We start from the raw sequence: 22618 nt of genomic DNA, 5'->3' as shown, positions 1-22618 counted from the left end.
CTACATTGTCCATTGGTACACTGCCAGGAGAAGCCATCCTTTACGCACAATCTTTCTTTTTAGTAAACATTTGTGTTTATGATTGGTGCACCTCATTCTTTGGAAAAGCAATTTCTCTTCCTGACAATATGAGATTGTCTGCATCGGTGTTTCCATTTGTTTTTCTAGCAGGCACAGATTTATTTCCTTGCCTGTCATTTTTCTGTTTGGCGAGTCTGAAAATATAGGTGTTTGTCAGCTTTTTTGGGGTTCAGTTGATTTCTTCCAATTCGAATGTCGTCTGCTTTCATTTACATATCGCTTTTTCATTGGCTAAGCAAACTCCCAGAAATTGAAGTACAAAAAAATATTCAAATTAAATAAATCAATAAAAATAACTAATCATAAAATAAAAAATTACTAAATTAAAAAAAAACCTTTTTAAAGTTGAATTAGCGTTTCAACATTTGAACAGCGCTCGGCCGACACCGATGATTACCAGTCTCGCTCGATCCGAGCTTGACGGGAAATCACGTGAATTCGGGCCAAATTATGCAAGAGTACCAAAATTTCCATTGTTTATACCCAAAATTGACGGAGGAGTTTGGTAGAGTTCTCAAAGGTCAAATCGTTGAACTTTGACCCCTTAACAGCCAAATTTCTGACCAAAAACAGATTACAAAAATTTTTCCGAATCTCAATACCCTGTATATCAAATTTCGAGTCTGTAGACTGAAAATTGACAGATATTGTGTAAGGAAATGTACACAGACAGACAGGCACTTGCACTTTTATAGATATATAGATAAATTTGTTGCCAGGTAGGAAGACAAAATATCTTTAAAAAAAATTTATTTTTCTAAAACGAACAAAATCTTTATTCATTTCTTCAGTATATTATTTTATTCTTGGAATCCTTTGAGATAAGTAATTTGTATATTTATTTTTTTGTGGACTTTGTAATTACTGCTTTTCATAGTTATTGTCGTCACACCACGTTTTGGCCAACTATTCCTCTGGCTGGCTTCGGGTAGTATTGAAACATCTTCAGACAATGCTCACCTGGAACTGTACAACGATAACAATTATGGAAAGCAGTAATTACTGGGAATACAAGTAAGAAACTCAGTATTCCTATCCCGTCGTGGTTAAGTACCTGACAAAGACCAGATGAATAGTTGGCCAAAACGTTGCGGAACAATAACTATGAATATGGGGATAACAGTCTGCAAATAAATAAATAAATAAATGTATGTTTCTTCAATTTAATGAGAAATGTGTGTACAGTGGATGGTGTTAGCAGAGGAAAACAGAGTACAGCCAATAAGATGAAGAAATGTTTACATGTGACTTTGTATCCATCCCAGGTGTTGTGGACTTTTACCAAAACATAAGTAAGCCATAAAATGTTAAAGTGTGTGTGGGTGTGTATATATATATATATATATATATATATATATATATATATATATATATATATATATATGAAGTCTGTGTATTTAGGTAGCATTCTTTCATTTAAGTGAACATTGTTAAAATCAACAGAATGCTTCCGCATAACTATACTTTTTTTTATTTCTCACGTTTTTTATTATCTTTTTTGTGTTATAATTAAAAAATTTAATGTATGGTCCATATATTTCGTGAAGGTTTTCGAATCATCTTTAAGTGACAAAAACAAATGAAAAAAAAACTGGAGAATTTTAAAAGGCAGCAAGAATGGGCAAATGAAGTCAAACACCAAAAGAAAAGACTCACAATTTTCCAGGAAAAACGTTAACAATTTAAATTAACACAGGATAAAATTGCATTATGCTAAACATTTTTTAAATGGTGTTACTGGTAATGTTATTGTGGGTTGCAAGGTTTTTATAAAGATGGCTTCAAGTATTTTTATTTTATTTATTTATTTTTTTCAGTTTTTCAGTTTTGTGTTATTTCCTAAAATTTTTCTTAAATCATAGGTATGGCAGTTATGTTTTTGTAGATGGTAAATTAAGCTATATATATACTAGCAAAAGTACCCGTCATTGACTGGCTTCAAAAGCAGCCTACAGAAAATGGACTCTGTAACATATTTTCATTCTATGGAGGTCAGGCACGAACGTGGACCCCACAATTTTATCATACCATCCCTATTTAAGTTAAAACATACTTATCAAAGAATTCTTATGTACATCCATATCAAAAACACTTGTAAATGTTTTTTTAATTTTTTAATTTTTTTATTTCCATACTTTGTGGACCAGGCGTGAACGCAGACCCCACAATTTTAATGAACCACCGTTCTACCAGATCAAACATACCCATTCTTGTGTCTCAATATATCGTCTATTATTATATGTAATCAGTTTTTTAAAATAGTCAACCATAGGAGCCTATTCGTGACCAAACACACACACATACAGACATTCAGCTTTATATTATACTAGCAGAGCTACCCGGCGTTGCTCGGGACCGTATAAACAATGAATAAACAAAAGCAGATATTGAACATATGTTTTATTCTTAGGGGAGAGGAATCTTTCATCTCAAGTTTTAGTGTTACAAACAAACATTTGTCTTTTATATATATAGATAATGACAGGTTTTTTGGGGGCCCCCCTCGAAGATAACTGATCAGTTGACCAAGTTCTAGTGGTCCGTTTGACGTGAAATTTCGATATTTGTCATCCGGGTGATGGGGCTTCGATATGATACCAAATTTGTCAAGTTTGGTTCCGTCTTTCAAAAGTTTTAGCGTTACAAACAAACATACATACACACAGACGTTTGGCTTTTATATATATAGAAGATTATATTATATATATATATGTGTGTGTGTGTGCGTATATATTTGTACATGTGAGTATTTGTTTGTATACGTATGTGTATGTACATATTAATATATAAATTAATAAAAAGTAGCGTTTCGTTTCTGTCTTAATTGAATTTAGAAACGACGTTTTCGTTCTTTTTCGAACGAGAAATAGCCGTTGATTTACAAATGAGCATCATAGCGTTTCTCCTCATAACATCTTATATCCTTTGAATTCTTGTGCTCTCTTGGAATGAATAATATCGTTAGAATTCAAAAGATTGGACAGTTAAAGGCGCGTTTCTCATTTTTATTTACTGTTTAATTTTTAATTTTTCGTTTATATGTGTATATGTACTGTATGCATGTGTGTACTTATATGTGTATATATTTCAAACTGACGTGGCACCTTCTCATTAGCTATACCTCCTTCTCCTCCTCTTCCTTCCTTCTTTCCTTTTCCCCGTGCATGCTGATACTTTCACTACACCGATGAAGACTGAAGGATCAGTCGAAAATAATGTACTTGTAAAAAAAGTTTTTAAATTTTTTTTCATAATATTATTTTGTATTCCTGCACGTCACCAATTGAAAACGAATAAAGAAAAGTTATAAGCTTTTATACTTTTCGTATTCTTTTTTATACATTTCCATTCATATATATATATATATATCTATACTAAAAGCCTTCAATAATAATCAAGATTATCACAAAAAAGGGAAATTTTGTACAAATGCAAGCAGAGAGAAATCCAACTTTTCTCTATATCTCTACATGTATTTGCAAGGACATTTTCAAATGTACGAGGAACTTACTCAAAAATTCAATTCTGATATCATGGTAAATCAAGCATTAAATGAATCTGAGATGATGGACTGCATATCCGCTCAAGAATATAATAAGAAATAATGAACATGCTGCCTTAATCAAAGAAAAATAGTTGATCAAATCCATCAAGCCTGAATGGATATTTCATATAACTAATTACAAATGACAACCATTTTTGTTTTAATTGGTTTATGTGATTGTTATGCATTGATATAATATATTTTTTTTCATTTTTTTATACCGTAGATGCAAAGCATATTCCCACTGAGATGTAATGAGCTACTGTGATTTGAGGTCAGATTTATAGGGTATTTCTTAGTGAAGAATTGTGCAGCAATATATTTGCATATATTTAAATTAAATTTAAATGTATACAAATGTATAAATTGAAATTTCTGTGTATTGGCATAGTCAGGGAGACAGAGAGCAGAGAAGAAATTCCAAATGGGAGTGGTTCAAACAAAGAAGCTATTAGAGTAGAAAGTTTTCTATTAACTGTGAACCTCTGTAGTGAAAAGGAGAGATTTTGTTCCTAGTCGAGTTGATTGGAGATATTTACATTAAGGAGGAACAAGTGCAGTAAGTTTATCAATATTTAATTATAAATATTAGACGATACACATTCTGATATTGTTTCTGAAATAAAATTTGGATTGGTCTCTTTTTTAAGTGTTTTCTTGCATGCGTGTACATGATGATGATTGCAACGTCTTGTCAGACGAGAGCCACTCCCTCAGTCACTAAAAGTCCATGTGCCCGAAGATGACTTTTTAGCCCTGCCAGCGACTTGCACACTCTCAAGCAGACATGACACTGAAAACGTTCACTGATTTGGATGAAACTAAGAGCAGTGGAACCTGTATCATCGTGGGCTTTCATGTGATTAACAAAACCTGCCTTAGACAACAGAGCCCGATCACACACCTTACAGATGCAGAGATCTCCATGGTTGGGAATGTACATACATACATACATACATATATGTGGAGAGAACTTGAATGCTTATTGGTAAGAACTTAAATGCCTAGTAGACAGTATCCTCGAGTGTCTAAAGTCTCTCTGTAAAGGGGTTTGTCAGTACAACCTGACATGAGGATACTTTTTCATACAAGTAAACCCTGACTAAATATTCAAAATCACATAGTATTCATGACTCAAATAAGATCTCCGTGATATTGCTAGCCCATAACTAAAAGCCCATATTAACATATGAATGCATATTACGCATACACAGATTTCCATATACATTCACAAGCACTTGCATACATATGAACATATATATTCTGGGCCACACTTATACATACACACATATTTATATACAGTAAATTTAAAAGTATCATAATTTAAGGTGAGGTTTATCTAAATGTTTCTGACCCCCAAGATCGCCATGGGCATGGAATATGTGCCTATATAAAAGATGGATTTCCATGTGATAGGGACATCTCCAGAAAAGATCCTAACTTAACCTATATGTGCTTCCGGGTTGCACTTGCTCAAACTACTGCATTTATATTTGCTCTCTATCGCCCCCACAACAGCGGCGTTATTATCTTTTAAAAGCATATCTGAGAAAATTGACCATGCCGTATCTGCTTATCCTTCAGCTAATATTCATGTCTGTGGAGACTTCAATGTTTACAATGTGGAGAGGTTCTGTCATGATTTCTCCATTGCTTATGAACTCACTCAGATTGTTCAAAAACCCACCCGTGTTCCCGATACTGACGGCCAGTATGCAAGTCTCCTAGACCTCTTTCTCACAACTTGCCCTGAACTGTGTTCAGCTTCTGTTCTGTCTCCACTTGGATCTTCCAGCCAGTTGTATCAGTTAAGATAAAAATGAAATGTAATAAGTCCTCAGATGTACTTCTCCATTGTACAGTATATCGATACTCTATGGCTGACTGGGATAGCTTCCGTACATTTATACCAGATCTACCTCTGCGTTCCATGTTTAAAAAAGATGTGTCCTCTATAGTATCAGACCTGACAGAATGGTTAATTGTAGGTATAGACTGTTTCGTACCCTCAGAAAAATTCCAGCAAAAACCTAACAGGCAGCCATGGTTCTCTCCGGAATGTGCTGCTGCCATTGCGCATAGAAATCACTTTTTCCATTGCTTCCAACGTAATAGATGTACTGAGACTAAAGCCGCTTTCAGAACTGCCAGCAACCACTGTAAAAAAGTAATAAAGAATGCAAGAGAGTTGTATGCTCAGTCCATCAAGTCCAAAGTAGCTTAGCAGCGGCTTGGTTCCCACCAGTTTTGGCAAATAGAAAACAGAATCCTGAACAGAAGCGTGTGCTCTATCCTAACTGTCATCAATGGACCTGAGTTAATCTCGTCAGCATCAGACAAAGCCAAACTCTTTGCCAAGAACTTTGCAGCTAATTCTAACCTTTGCTACCAAGGCTGCCAACCTCCAATATTTCCTCCTGTATCAGAAAACACGCTATATACAAATATCTGTACGTGATGTTGCTAAGCTAATCAAAAACCTTGATTCCATTAAAGCAACCGGCCCTGACGGTATTCCAATTATAGTACTCAAAAGACTTCAACCAGAACTTGCGCCCATCCTTACAAAACTGTTTAAACGTTGTCTTAAAGAGAATTGCTTCCCGTCACCCTAGAAAATCTCATCAGTATGCCCCGTATTTAAGAATTCAGGTGATCGCTCATCTCCCTCACGGTATAGGCAAATAAGTCTCCTGTGCGTCATGAGTAAGTTGCTGGAATCTGTGTTAAATAGAGAAGTAATCAACCATCTCAGCAAAAATAACCTTCTTAATGACACGCAATATGGTTTCCGTTCTGCTAGATCTACAGTAGATGTGCTTACAGTTATCTCATAGGATTAGCGAATCTCTCAATGGAGGCAACCTTTCTAGGGCAATTGCTCTTGACATATCAAAGGCCTTTGATAGAATATGGCATAAAGGTTTACTTCACAAGATCTCCAGCTACGGTATAACTGGAAATGTCTTCTCAATTATTAAATCATTTCTCTTTGATAGGTTCATAATAGTAGTGGTTAATGGGCAAAAATCAGAAGCTCTTAGTATTAATGCTGAAGTCCCTCAGGGGTCCATCCTGGGCCCAACTCTCTTCCTGATCTATATTAATGATCTTCCAAATCATATCCTTACATCATTCGTAGACATCTATGCTGATGACACTACTATCTATGGTACCACATCTAAGACAGTAAACGACCAAGTTCTCTCCAATTCTCTCTCCTCTGATCTTGAGCAAGTAGTACAATGGGGAAAGAGGTGGCTTGTTACTTTTAATGCATCTAAAACCAAGCTTTTATCTTTACATCATCAACGCTCTGATCCCCATCTGGCATCAATTGAAATGAATGGCTCTAATCTTGGGGAGGCCTCATGTTTTGACAAGCTTCAGGGTTGACCTTTATTCCTGATCTTAAATGGAACACATACATTAAATCCGTTGCCAAGGCCGCTGGAAAAATGGTCTGATCCTTCTATCGATCCAGTAGATATCTCACTGCTGATGCAATTCTCTATCTTATTAAAAGAGCCAGGTACGTCTAAGGATGGAGTACTGTTGCCACATCTGAGAAGGAGCTGCTAGAAAGGACTTATCCTGCCTTGATAGAGTTCAAAATAGACTTCGTAGCCTTGTGGGGGATGCCCTTTTCTCTTCCCTGCAACCTCTTTCTCACAGAAGAGATGTTGCGAGTTTGTCTCTGCTTTATCGTTATTTTCATGGCAAGTGCTCGGCTGAGCTCCATTCTATGATCCTCCCTCCCCAAACTTTCACAAGAAACACCCGTCTAGCAGAAAACACTATCAATAATTTCCCTCACTCTTTATCTGTGCTTAAACCTAAACGTAGATTCCATGAACAAATCTTCTTTCTTAGAACTGCACACCTATGGAATTGTCTTCCGTTTTCCTGCTCTCCAGCTGACTACAATATGGTTGTCTTCAAGTCTAACATAAACAAGTTTTTGATGAACCGTTCCATATAAGTTAACAAATTTACCGAATCTCCATTACTAACGGTTACTATATTGTCCAATTCCTACTGTACACTCTTTAAACCTTATCCTCGAGTGGCCTCTTGATAAGTGGTGATGCCTATGTAAAAAAAAAAAATGTTTTCATACATAAGTTCCAGTTATTCAAAGACATTCTAGCTATACTTTGATGCAAATTTTTTATTATGTCTACAATTATTCTTAATTTCATATTTTTTGTTTAGTAATTTTCCCCTATTAGTGAATCTTATTATTTAAAACTTTTCATGTATGCTTCAGTAACATAGTGCATTTGGAGATTTACACATTTTAGTTTTTAACACTTTCCCTTCTACTTTTGGTGTTTTCATTTTAAGTAAATAACTGAAGTATTTGAACAGTGAAGGTTATGTGTTGAAGTCTGACTTAGCTATAAAAATAATCTTGAAGAATATGAACGAGAGATATAATCATAACTTTATGAATTTTATCTACGGTCGTCTATATATTTTCAGTTAAAATTTTGAACACTATAAAATAATGTTTAAATAAATATCATTTCATCGGGTTTTAAAACAATTTTTCTGTTCTCATTATTTTGATATATATATATATATATATATATATATATATATATATATATATATATATATATATATACACGCTAAAACAGCTGTGACGTTGGGTTACCTATAGAGTATTAGTTTGAATCAAAAAATTCAACAGTAATAACCATCTTCTATAAGCGGATGTAATGTGTTATAGTTGAACCGAACCATTTAGACAAAAAAAAAAAAAAAAAATTGGTTCCTTGCAAAGTAAATTTAGAATCTGAATGTGCTAAGGATTTCTCTGGTCATATGAAAAGGAGATCCTCCCCCTCCCCCCCCCCCACCCCAAGCCCTTTGTTATACATTTCTCTCAACATGATGTGACCAAATCAATATGGAGAAAACCAGTTCCTCCAAAGCGTACTGTAAAAGAGTACAAAATAATTCTAAACGGACCTGGTTGTATTTTCTAGTAGGGGTGCCTCAGGCAAAATGTAATAAACAAAATCTCCTTCCAAAATGTCTTGGAAGATGCTTCATTCTGACAAAAACAGGATGGTCCCGAAGTTGCCAGAATGAGTGCCATGAATTCCTTTGACTGTTATGAAAAAAAAAAAAAATAGTTTCCAAAGTCAGTTGAATGTTTTAAATAATAAAGACAAAATCTCAAATTAGCCTTTCTGTTCACTATATATTCCTTGCTCTCTTTCTCTTTCCAACTACAATGGTGATATTCCCTATTTTTATAATGGAATAGTTCAATCTTCTATTTTATAATTAGTTTTATTGCCTTTGATTGTTAATAAACAAACAGACAGTCTATAGAGATGAATGATAGAAACTATAAAATTAGAGCAGGGCATCGAATAACATGCAGTTAGAGACATAGAAAGAAAAATATTAAGAGATAGACGACTTGGTGATAAAATTGCAAATCCTGGCTAATTAAAACAATTAAAATCAATTTTTTTAAACATAACTCAATATTAATGACAAGGAATATTTTAGTATGTATTTTGTGTGATTAAAATATGTAGAAAAAAATCTTAACCCTTTGGACCCTGACCAATTAAGCAATAATTATTCAAAGAAACAATTGGTGATTAGCAAAATTATTTGATGATGTATTATTAGAAAGCCGAAATATCCGTCATGTCATCTTTTTAGCTATGTTGCTAGGGCCGATATATCTGCTGTGCAGGATTGGAACTCAACTTTAGTATAATAGATAATGAAAACAGCTTAACACTTTACTGTAGTTTCACTGTAGTTCTGATCATCAGAAGTGTATTTTTACCACACACTTGTATATATGTATATATATATATATATATATATATATATATATATATATATGTATATATATATATATATATATATGTATATATATATATATATATATATATATATATATATATGTATATATATATATATATATATATATTGCATTTTCAGTTTAATTTAAAAGTTGCATATTTTGTTAACATCTCTGAGAATTTTCTTTTTTAGTTTACTTATGGATACAAGTTGTAAACTTTTTATATTCATGCTAGTGGGATAAAAAGTACTATATCATCATTTTTATTTCTTTTATTTTTTGCTTAAGTGTCTTTTTAGATATTAGAATCTTCTTGAAACTTTGCAAGTCAGCTGCCATTGTTTAGTCCCCCCCTCTTCTTTCTATATCTCTCTAGGACATTGGCTTCAAGAAGAATTTTATTCCTTCCTACTTGCTATAAGTAGACAGAATTCTTGAATCTTAAATATTTTATTTGTGTTCATAGATGGATGTCTTGTCTTCTCCTGAAACAGCTGTTAACCAAGTTATTCCATAGAATTTACAAAATCGTCTGTAAAAAGCTTATCTAGTTTTCTACTCACTATAGAAAGTGGATTTGAAACTATTGACATTGTTAGGAATATTATGGTGATATCTATATTTCTACTATATTCCGACTACGTGTCGTTTGAACTTCTTCAAGGCAATTCATCATTTACGTTGATGAGTATTTACGTATGTATATAAAATTGTTGTTGATTATTAGTAAATGCTCATATCTAGTATAAATCCCATGAATTCATTATTTTGACATTTACTTTTAAATTTATGAACATTCATATACAACATGACGTACGCAACTGAGTGACTGTGATTTCCTTTCCTATAAATCATTGTATGTAGATGTATTTATTATTATTATTATTATTATTATTATTATTATTATTAAACCTTTGGTTTTATGTTTTAACCAAAGTAAATTTGAAAACTTTACGAGAAAATAAGGTTTAAAAAATGTGTCAGTATAGTAGATTTGTAGAGTTCACCCATATGCTATGTTGTTTAGATATTGAAGGTCAACCTACTGTAGAGATGAATAAACTATAGAAATTGTTTGATGAAATGAATTTTCAAAAATCTAAATGCAAGTGTTTTTAAAGAACACTCATGTCAAACTTTGCATGGCCTTCATAAAGTGCTGTGGATGCTATGCAGCCATTGCATCACTAAAAATTCCTATTCACAATTTTAACATTTGATTGCTCTGTTACATGTTTTCCTCAGTTTTTGTTAAAATTCATTTTTATTTCCAAAATTCTGCTAGTAAAATAATTGGGAAATTATTTGTATTCTAATACAAATAATTTGTATTTTATAATTAATGCAATTATTTATTAATATTTATTAACTAATAAGAGCGACATTCCAACATTTATCAGAAATTCTTACTAGTAAGACAGTTATGTTTACCTTTTAGTAGGAGAAGCAAATTATTTTCTCCTATTACTGAATCTTCTTGATTCAAATAATTTTCTAATTATTTTTCTCGTTTGTTTTCTTGGTCATTTTATCATTTCCAATATTAAGTGGTTTCGAAATATTAGAAAAACTCTCAAAATTAGCTTCCCAAAAGCAGCAAAACATCAAAATATTGCATTGATCTTTGGTGACAATGTCATAAGATCTCAACAATAAACAACAAACAAAAAAAATTATTGAAGAAGTTTTGTTATACTAAAAAATTTGGATGTAAATAAATGTTTCATTTATTTGTAAAAAAAAAAAAAAAAAATCTTGCATCATGTTATCTGGTTTTCAAACTGGACTGATCATAACCAAACTTGGCATGATGATGGCCCTTCACCTAGGGATGGTGCACACCATTTTTCAAGATAAATATAAGTCGTATTTCGTATGTCTCTTCATAAACTCCCCTACTTACAAACAATGATTCAACATGCCAGAATTTCTCACTACAGCTATTTGGGCATTTAAAAATATAATTTCTCTAACAAAACAAGGCGAAAATGGTCATCTTCAACATAAACATTGTAAGATGTCGATAATGAAAAAAAAAAAGGATAAAATTCTCTGTATACCACACTGAAAAAGATTTGTTTAGCTGAAAATTTTGGATTTAAATAAGTTTCATTTATTTAAAAAAAATCTCACGTTGTGTTATCTGATTCTGTAACTGATTTTCATATATTTTATTTATTGATGCTTCTAATGCAGTCCTATTACATTCAAAATATTGTATATTGTTGTTTAGCTATAATCTAATACTTGTCTGAAACCTCTAATATATTTAGTAAAAATTTGTGTTAAATACTTGTTTTGGATCATTTTGACTACTATTCTCATCTTTGTTCTTTTCACATGAACAACAGATGAAGGTACTAATTGACAATCAGTTCTAAGTAAGAGTCTTCTGAAATTTGAAGGCTTACTGTAGGTGATAATAACTAAGAATAACATAATTAACATTTCTGTCCAGTAGTGACTGATGGAACAAGAACAATCTATCTCCATAAATTTAATAAAGTGTTCACTTTGAACTTTTGTGTAATTTCTTGTACTTGACAGAAAGATTACCAAGTTAAAAAAGATGCACATATAGAAGGTTGGAGGTTACTTTGGCTGAGATATTGTGAAAATAATAACCAGTTTGATAATAATAAATCCAAATAATACAATTTATCCGTTCTCATCTCAAAGTTTAGGAAGGTACTTGTTTGTTAAAGAGAGAGAGAGAGAGAGAGAGAGAGAGAGAGAACAAAGATTCTAAGTGTTTACGACTATTGGATACCAATGCTAAAAATGGGTCTATTTCCACAAATAATAATGTGCCTGATGGGGCGATAGTAAAGAAAAAGGGTCCTGCGCTTAAGTAAAAAGTAGTTATGAAAACAGTAATGATTAGATATTCTCTTAAAAACTGAATGGAATGTAGATAGCAATTGTAGGATTCAGATCGAATTTGTTCACATGAAAGCTTTTTTTCCTTTCTCCAATGTATGCTGTTGCCTTGCTGAGTGTCAGCATTTGCTCGTGGCAACTTGTGTAGATGAATGATTAATTATTCGAAGCAAATCAGTGTAGGAAAAGTATTCAATATAATCACCTGTTCCTGGAGATCAGAATAAGCAAAGTGACAGTGACAGAACTTTTCTGAATTTTCTCTTGGCCGCAGCATTTTCATTTTTATTCTCTTCTTTTGAGAAGCTATCCTCACCAACTGAGGAATTTATGTTAAACAAGCCTGACATACATTTTGTGTTTCTGTAAAATATTGAATCGCCTTGTGCCAGACTTGGCTAATTCAAATGTAGGATGCTTTTAAGAAAGTACATTAAATTGAGGAAAAAATGGCTGATTCTAAAGTTAAACGCTATACATATAGATACATATCTATATAATAAAGTAATCTTTGTTTTAGTGCAAATCTATTTATTAGTTAACTTTATTGCTGTTTGATTTATTTTTGATCACATTTAAAGAAAGTTGGAGTAGATATTACTCGGTCACTGATATGTACTCTCACTTGCCTTATCGACACCATTATCTGTATTTAATAAGGGCCACAATCCAAAATTTATCAGAAATTCTTAATAGTAAGACAGTTATTTACTTTTTAGTAGGTGCATCTCTCAAACTTGCAGACAATGCTAATTAGTGACAGGAAAATAAAAGCATTCAGTTTTATTATTTATACAATTATCTTGTTGAGTTCCTTATTTTTCCCCAGCCAGTGATAAGACACAGATCATATTAGTTCTAAATAATTTATATGAGTAAAAGCATCAGGAGACCTTCAAGAATCATGTGTATTATGGGTTAGCTTTTGTTTATAGAAATAGCCAATGGAAAATACATCAGAGCATACTAAGATGCAAACGATTAGAGATGAAATTTGTTGTTAGCTAGTTATCCTCTAACACAACTTTTTCCTTTCTTTACACTGAAAATGTCAGGCTGAAAAACTGTAAATATGCAGAAACAGGTAATAAAGACTTTTTTAGAGTGTTGTTTGTTGTTCATTACTAACAACACGACTTTATATACCACATACATACAGATAAGCTGCCCAAGTACATTTGTTATTAAATCAGTTGAATACCAGAAAGTTAAGAGAAAGAAAGAGAAAATATTTCAATTGGTTTTGCAATTTAATGGCAGAATTTTTGAAAACATCATTTTCTTAAATATTACAAACTAGCTGAAGTGCACATTTACACGCCATTCTCAATAGTGTGTGTATGTATGTATGTATGTATATATATATATATATATATATATATATATATATATATATATATATATATATATATATATAATGGTTGTATAGATTTCCTAGATGTAAATCTAATAAATCCCACATGATTATTTAAGAGTAACCAGTGGAGGGTAGAGCTGGTATATGTATGAGCACATGTAACCATAAGGTTTGTATAATAAACAGACATATACATATTAGTAAGTTTAGAAAATATATATGAAAATTAAGCTGCACAGAATCTATTGCAATAGTCTGACGAATTCTCACAAGGATAAAACGTGAAAAATTCAGTGCAGCATAATTGCTATACATATTTTCCAAACTTACTGCCTAGCTCATGTATCAGGCACTGTCGAAGTTAATACAGAAAATATTTACATAAAATAATAATAATATACATTATACATATATATTGTGGTAACAGCATTCATGTGTGTGTGTGTACAGCCTACATCACTGGACCGATCATTACCAAACCTGGCATGATGATGGCCTTTCACCTAGGGATGGTGCACACCATTTTTCAAGGTAAAAGTCAGTCATATTTCGTATGGCTCTTTGTAAACTCCCCTACTTAGGGATAGTACATACAAAATTAGGGTTCGCCACCATCTTGGGGGCTACTACCATATCGCAGGCCAACTTCTTTGTGAATTTGGATCAGATCACCCTCCTGAACCCCACATCCCCTCAACCAATCTTGATGAAATTTGGCATGGTAGTGGTCCCTAACATAGACCAAAATTTATAACATCTACTTACTGCAAGGGTGCCTCTGAAGCAGGTACATGAGCGTACAGGAAAGTTCTGCACGAAGCACAAGTATCTTTGCTAGTGTATATATATATACATATAATGTATTTAGGCAGCATGTTTTCATTTAGACAAGTATTATTGAATAGCATGGAGTGCTTTTGCTTAATGAGCTTTTTTTGTTCGAATTGTCATTCTTATTTCTCGGTTGAATCTGTGCAAGAAAGTCCCATAGTCGTCTTGGTCCATCTGTTTTTTCTTCACTAGTTCAAAAAATTTAAATATAATTGTCACTAAAGCATATAAAAGCATCCAGATTTTAAATGAACAATAATCAAAATTGCCTGAAGATAACTGTCGAAACTCAGTCGAAAGTACTTGCCAAAAACAACCAAAAGAAAAAACAGATGGACCAAGCTGACTGTGGAAATTTTTTTGCACAGATTCAATCGAGAAAGAAGGACAATATGAAAAATTGAAAAATTACAAAAAATGCTCATTAAGCAAGAACACTGAGCTATTCAGCAAATATATATATATATATATATATATATATATATATATATATATATATATATATATATATAACATAGATTTCAATAATAATATTGACGAATTAACCATAATTATTGAGAAAGATGTAAGCCTTTTAAAAAGCCAAGAGGGAATCAAGTAATCTATTTTTCTAGATTTAAAAGAAAATGTTATTTCTACTAAATTCCTTTGTCAAAGTAATTGTTGACAGTGTAATGGGAATGAAGTTAGAGAAGAAAGTATCGTCTTTTGATCACAAAGGCAATAAGTTAATGGAGGTTTTAAAAAAAGATGAGCAGATATTTAAACATACTCATAAGTTCCAAATTGTGTCCTGTTTGCACAAAGGCAGTTAACACAAGTTAATGGCAATTGATAGGAAAATCTTGAGATGATTTCTTGAACGAGCCCTATGAAAAACAGCAAAGGCTTCATTAAAGTATCTTTTAGTGCACAATTTCTGCTTTGATAAATGGTCAGTAATGTAATGTAACTATGCAAAACGATGCTTGATTAATTAACTATACTTTGTTTTTTTAATTCAATATTGTTTTAATTTTAATTTAAATAATTTTCTGTTAAATATTGTTTTATTTCGTGGAAAAATGGTTAATAAGTCAATGTAATTAAAAACTGATGGGTTCACCTATTTGGTTATGATGGCAGGCAGTAGTTTCGGCACCACTATTTTTGGAGGAGTAATTATTGATTTCTTTCTTTTTTTAGTCATATTTAAGATACATTTGTATAAAAAAATTATCAAAATGTTTATGTCTGTTAATGTTTATCCGTTTAAAAGTTTTGTTTAAAGTATTTAAAAGAGAATTTTCCAATGTTGTCTATATATATATATATATATATATATATATATATATATATATATATATATATATATATATATATATATATGAGGTGCCTTCAGTAAGTTTCCAGACTTTTTTGTACAGGCATTTAAAATTGTCATAAACTTTTGAAAATTCAGTATGTTATTGCTATACATCTTATGAGATGATGAGCCAATTTTTATGATTTCATGTTGAAATGAACAGCTACAGCAAGAATTGGAATACGCCCTACTAAAGCCTGATTGTGAGGACACTTTAAGAAGAACGATATGACATAAAATTCTGTTTTTAAACTTGAAAAGATGCCACAGGAACGTATGGAATGCTTTAGACTGCTTTTGGACCATTTTGCATGAATCTAGCATCAGTTTTTGAGTGACATAAGAGATTCAAGGAAGGCAGGGAGTCTGTTAAGGATAGTAAGAGGAGTGAGAGGAGTAAGGATGTCAGAACACCAGAGTTGATTAGACAAATGAAGAATTTCATTAATAAGGACTGTTGTGTGTCTATAGAAACAATAAATGCACAGTTTGATGTCAGTGTGGGAACTGTACACACAATAATTCGAGAGGGACTGAAGATGCGGAAGATTTGTGCAAATGCTCCAGTCCACAACTTCTTCCTTTTCAAAGACTATTTTACCAAGATGGGCATCAAGACAGTTCCTCACTCTCCCTATAGTCCAAACCTTGCTCCCTGTGACTTTTGATTATTCCCTAAGCTCGAAGAAAACCTTAGAGACTGTTATGAAACAATTGAAGGAATGAAAGAGGCTGTGACTAGGGTCATTGAGACACTCACACAAGAGGACTTCCATGGGGCTTTCCAAAATTTGTTGGAATATTACAACAAGTGCATTGCAGCTGGAGGAGATTACTTCGAAGTGGACTAGAGTTTCATGTGTTTACTATCAATAAAAATGATCATACAAAAAAGTCTGGAAACTTATTTGAGGCACCTTGTGTGTGTGTGTATGTATGTGTGTACATATGAGTTATATGGTATAGAAAAGTCAACGCTTCAAATAAGACTTTATGATAGGACCTTGAAACAAACTAAATCGAAAGTTAAACAAAGAATTCAAAATACCTAGTGGAATATTGCTCCAAACTTTGAGAGTTTTGAGCTATTGCTCTTAGGCAATGGCAATTTTCAGTTAAATTATTCTTTTTATATCAAATAAAATCAGAAAGCAATGTTTAGTCTAGGTGACTTTTTAAAAATTTTTTTCTGTTTTTCAATTGATGAATATCAATAGGGCAATAAAATTGAGTCTTAAAGACATTAATTTCTTGTATTTCTTTAAATTTTGCAATATCAAATGAAATAAGTAGCAACATTTAATCTTTCTTGTTATATTACACGAGCACTGACACCATATTTTGCGGAGGTGTAAGTGAATTCTCTTATTGTATCTGCCTTTTTCCTGCTTGTCACTTGATTAATATCTGTGGTCAGAAGCAATCGATTATTAGAGAAGAGATAGTTCACTGTTATTAATATCCGGCTTGAGATTAATTAACAAACAAGTGGTTTCTCTGCTATATTTTTACTGTCAACTGATTTACCAATTTTCTGTTCGAAAAGTAATAAGATACCAGACTGATTTTTTTCTCCAGAGATGGTGCCAACTTATTTCCTGCATTTTTTTTTTTTTTAAATATTATCATCATCATACTTGGTTTGTTTATTTTACATGTTAGCATGTATTGGACGGCGTTTTGAAATTAACTTCCAATCTTTGAACAGATTTTTATTTATGTCGTTTTCTCTTAGATCCATCCCTATCACTTCCTCTCATGTTTTCCTTGTTTACCACCCCTCCGGTAACATTAATTTTTGTATTTCTATTTTCAGTTGATCTTTAAATGGCTTTTATTTATCATATAAAAATAATAAGCTTTATAATTAAGATTATTTTCATGGTTGCATATGATCATTAGCAAATCCATGTTAAACACATATCAAATACTTAGTATCCCATATACATTAAGACTGATCTCTCCATATACTAACCAAAGGACTCTCATCCATTCTTTTAACATGACCATACCAATGAAATTGCCTGTTCTGCACTCATTTTATACTATCCAGATTTAACCTTCATCTGAGATCATCCAATTTAAATCAGTCTTTAAAACCTCACATTACTAATTCATTGCATCATTCTATCATTTCTCGGCGCTTCTATATTTAAATAACGAAAAAATATTGAATTTCAAGTAAAACAAATTACATAATTGTCATGTCGCAAATAGTGACATACACAAAAATCGATGAAGTAGAAAATTAATTTTTTGGTAAAAAAAAAACAGTTCTTATAAGGGTAAAAAATACTCTGATAAGCTTACACACTGAAGCAGACATCTTTGGTCATGTGACTGAGGCAAAGTGGAAGTAACTCAGTTGAAACACCATGTATAGCAGACAGAAGAAATCGATAAAGTGACCATTACAGTTACAAAAAAGTTACAGTTCTATAAATTCAGTATTTTTTCGTTATTTTAATTAATAAAAAAAATATTGCTTTGCTTTCATCTCCTCAAGTCCATGTTAAAACTTTTTGGAAATTACTTTTCCAAAATTGGCATTGAATTTTGGAGAAATTGGAAACTAAATTACCCCCCCTATTAACTCTCCAACTCGAATCGGAAAATTTTGAACCCAAAACGCTAGAGTTTACAATTTTTTACATTATCATTTTCCATAATAGTTGGATATGTTACTATTTGCAGCACAACAATTACGTAGGTACCATTTGTTTTACTTGGAATTCAATATTTTCATTATTTAAATATAGAAGCACCTATTTCTCTTCATAGAATACATACAATTGTCATACATAAAGTCTTTGAATTTAGACTTACCATGGATGTTTATTTTTTATTTATGTTTTTTTTTTTTCATATAAAAAAATAAAGCTAAACTTGAGATACAAACATTCAACCTTAGTAGAATAATGCATGATCCGTTTCCAATCACATAATTTGATAAAATGCATAGGTGTGTCCTGTCCATATATGCAAGGCGTAAAGATGTAAAAATATTAGCTACAAAGTATTGGCTTTTTTCAGCTATTCGGTATTCATTGGCTGCAATGTGCACCGTTTCTCTATCGCCCATAATAGCCTCAAGACATCTGATGGCTGAGCAAAACTATGACTATATTCCACTCGTACAATTAAAACAAATAAGTACTTGTATTTTATAATGTTTTTATTGCTTCATAAATAACAAAATGTTGTATATAATAAAAGCAGTTCTTTTTATTTCTTAATCAAGACTGTTAAAAAATGTAAAGTTTATATTTTATTCCAATAAATAATAGGAATAAACTAAACTTGCTGGTTAGCTCCTTGAAAAGTGGATAAAAGCTGTAGCCCATTATTTGTGCTCATTTTTGCATTTACTACTAGTCCTTAGTAATCATTAACTGTGCATCGAACGGATACCATAATATGTAGTTTGTTGTATCTTATCATGATAAAGGTCCATAAAAGTTTTCAGCCAGATTAGACTAGTAGTTTTTAAGAAAGAATATGACAGACAGCAGACAGAAATATAATATAGATATATTTAAACACTTTATTTTTGTCATTTGTAAATTGGGTGTTATGTTATAAATGGTGTTTCTCTTAAATTTATTTTACTTATATTTGCTTCTACTTGATGAATTTAGGTTTCTATACAAACCAGGAATCCATTTTTGGCAACTATTCAGCCAATCTACCTAACTTAAACCACTAGAGTCTTTGACAGCGTGGTGTATGGTTCGGCTCGGTTCTAGGATGTGAACACTTACATGCATTACCTTCTCTTTTTGACAGGGAGGAAGGGTATTGCTGATCGCCTGAGTCGCCTGTACTGAAAAATGCCAACAGGTCCATTCACAGCTATTTTTTGTATACAATCATAGTCTCTTTAACGGTGCTGGCTTCCTCACCTTCTGACCTTGTGCCGCAGTTTGCTTTAGTGAGAGGCAAGTTCAATAAACATTGTATGCCAAGACAACAGATCATTAAATATTGATTTTTATTTTTCTGTTACTATTAATAGAAATAAAAATTAGAACCAGATCGTTTCTTGTTGAAATTTATTTGTTCCAAATATGGTTGAATTGTAGCAACCATAAGTAAAATTTTATTTTCTCGTGAAGAAATGCCCTACTAGGAGATTTGGTTATACATTGACCAGTCAACTTGCTGGGCTTATTGATTTCATCCATCCCCTGAAGAACTAGTTCAGCCTCTTTGAGAATCATGGTTTGTCAGCAAAGAGAACCTCTTCCTCCCCAGAAGCAATGAGGAAAGAGGCCCTCTTCTCTCTCTCTCTCTCTCTCTCTCTCCCTCTCTCTCTCTCTCTTTCTCTCTCTCTCTCTCTCTCTCTCTCCCTCCCTCCCTCCCTCCCTCCTCAATCATTGGCCATCGTGACTGAGGATAACTGCTGAGAGACTTTCTGGAGCCCAAAGAATTTTCTATCTTTCCTTTCTTCACATGAACACTGTCCAACTTTTCTCCAGCTATACCAAATGGTGTAGGTAACTTTATTTAATAAACCTTTTAGTTATTGTTATAAAATAGGTTTTGTTTTTAATTTTGCGTGATACTACTAATATATAAAGATTACAAATAGAACTACCTGCCCTCACTGTGAAAGGCAGTTCAAGGCCAGGATCAGCCTTGTCAGCTGCCTCCACACTCACCAAAACCCAGAACACGACCACCATCATCACTGAGGGATCACCAAGAGGAGAGACTAATATATAGAAGTACATTTCATTTATGTAAGATTGCAGAAAGGATCGTGAATTTTATTAATGATTTCATTGGTGCCATCTTTTTGGGGTTACTTTATATATTAGGGTTTTCTCTTCTCAGATCAGTGTTCTTTAAAACTAATTAATATTATTAATTCATTTAAGATGCTTTTTCAGTTTATAAATTTAAACCTTTTTGGAATCCAACTTAGGAAATAGTTATAACACGTTTTCTAGTGTTGATATGATTTTGTCTCGTTCCTCTGAAAAGCCGTGAAATATTTTTTATTAACTTGTATATTTATTTTCTAACCAACTTTGTTCACATAATTTCTATCGAATTGCAATTGGAAACTTTTATCATATTCGCAGCTGATTTTCCAAAATTTAAACATTTTCTATTTCTCTTCTGTTTATACTTATTTCCTTTCCTATTATTTCATTTTTTCTATGCATTACACAATATTAAATGTTGGAAATGTTGAACAGAATGATTGCATTGTTTAACACAAGATGTATTTATAAGATTTCCGTTGATTTAATATATATTGTTGGATAGCCGGAGTCTCTCTTTCTCTCTCTCTCTCTCTCTCTATATATATATATATATATATATATATATATATATATATATATATATATATATATATATATAGTCAGTATTTCTCATGTGTCAGTATATATTACATGGGCTTGTGTATCGTCTAGTGGTGTATATAACAGTGTCTTTGATATCTAATGAATGCATGTATACAGAGTATAGAAATATTCATTGTGTCCTGCATAGATATATAATAATGTTCATTGTGTGGACGGCTGCTTTTTCACAAATACACTTAGTTAACAAATGTGACACATAAACTTTTATAGACAGCTTTCCTTACAATCAAATGGAGAACATATATGTCTGCTTGTGTCGGACAAAAAGGACCACATACCTTCTTATTTGTCCAAACCTCGAAAGAATGCCATAGCAACAAGTTGTATTTTACACAGGCTTTGTGTTATGGATTCCTTTGTCAGAGTTTGGCACACTGAGTCTCTTTCTACATTTTGACTTGTTCTTCTCTTTGCTGCTTTCAACGGGTTCGTCCACATGTCTGCTCACTAACGCGTTTCTCACCAACTCTTCAGCACGATCTCTGCTGACTAAATGACTATGTGTATCTCTATCATCAAAACAGACCAAATCATATGTTGGTCACGATAGCTAAATCCGTATTTACTTAACTAATCAAATTCCAATCTACTTTAAAATTCCTAAATCGACTTTATTTTATTTCTGAGTTAAATTCCTGACTAAACATTCCAAGCTGTAAATCCACATTTTCCAAAATCTAATTGTTTCGTTTTTCTAATGATGACCAGGTTACTTGGCATGCTAATATAACACTACAATACTTTTTGTATCTTTCCATTTTCAGATACAAGTACTCTCCAAGGAATTGCAGCCACCTCATCTCTTTGCCTTACCTGATCACACCAGGTTTTCTTTAGTGGACTTCCCTCTCCACCTTCCTTTAGAATTGCTGGGTGTAGAGACCTGTCTGAAAGTATTGACTTGCATTCTACTTGAACATAAGGTAAGGAATCCATATTTTGCTCCAACATGTAATTTCTAGTTTAGATTTGATGAACATAATATTCCAACTTTGAATAGTTTGGATCATTTGTACTACAATTCTCATCATCATTTCAGCCAATTTTTAACCTTCTATTCACATTATTTCAAAGTATTTGTCAAATTCAAAAATCTATACAAAATTTGGAACTGGACCATTATTTATTTATGGGCTTAGATTGTCTTCGTTCTGTTAGCCATGAGCAGACCCCAAGTAGAAATGTTAATTATTTTGATGTGACTCTCAGTTATTACCATCTATATTAAAGATTGAACCATCAGTCTTCAGAACATTGTCACTTAGAACTTATTGTTAATCAACACCTTTAACTGTTGCGAATAGTGCTCATTTAGTTTTATTCTATTAATATAGAGTTTAATATATAAAGTCAATGAAATTCATTT

General features: G+C 32.3%; 1 protein-coding gene across 14 annotated transcripts in view; it reads left to right on the top strand.

Moving 5' to 3' along the window:
• LOC145303656 (MAP kinase-activating death domain protein-like) overlaps nucleotides 1-22618 on the top strand; it is a 602561-nt gene that overhangs the window by 199776 nt on the left and 380167 nt on the right. For all 14 annotated transcript variants that reach the window (XR_013873756.1, XM_080145234.1, XM_080145231.1 and 11 more), the window contains one exon: nucleotides 22017-22175. Coding sequence is in view for 13 of the 14 variants with exons in the window: in XM_080145234.1 (XP_080001360.1) it covers nucleotides 22017-22175 (159 nt within the window). In the remaining variant the exon portion in view is untranslated. The remainder of the gene's footprint in view (nucleotides 1-22016; nucleotides 22176-22618) is intronic.

This window comes from Euprymna scolopes, chromosome 19, assembly GCF_053919585.1.
Source record: "Euprymna scolopes isolate OS-2025 chromosome 19, ASM5391958v1, whole genome shotgun sequence".
NCBI classification, from domain to species: domain Eukaryota; kingdom Metazoa; phylum Mollusca; class Cephalopoda; order Sepiida; family Sepiolidae; genus Euprymna; species Euprymna scolopes.
The sequence above is the reverse complement of the archived record's forward strand: the minus strand, read 5'-3'. Positions and strand labels throughout refer to the sequence as shown.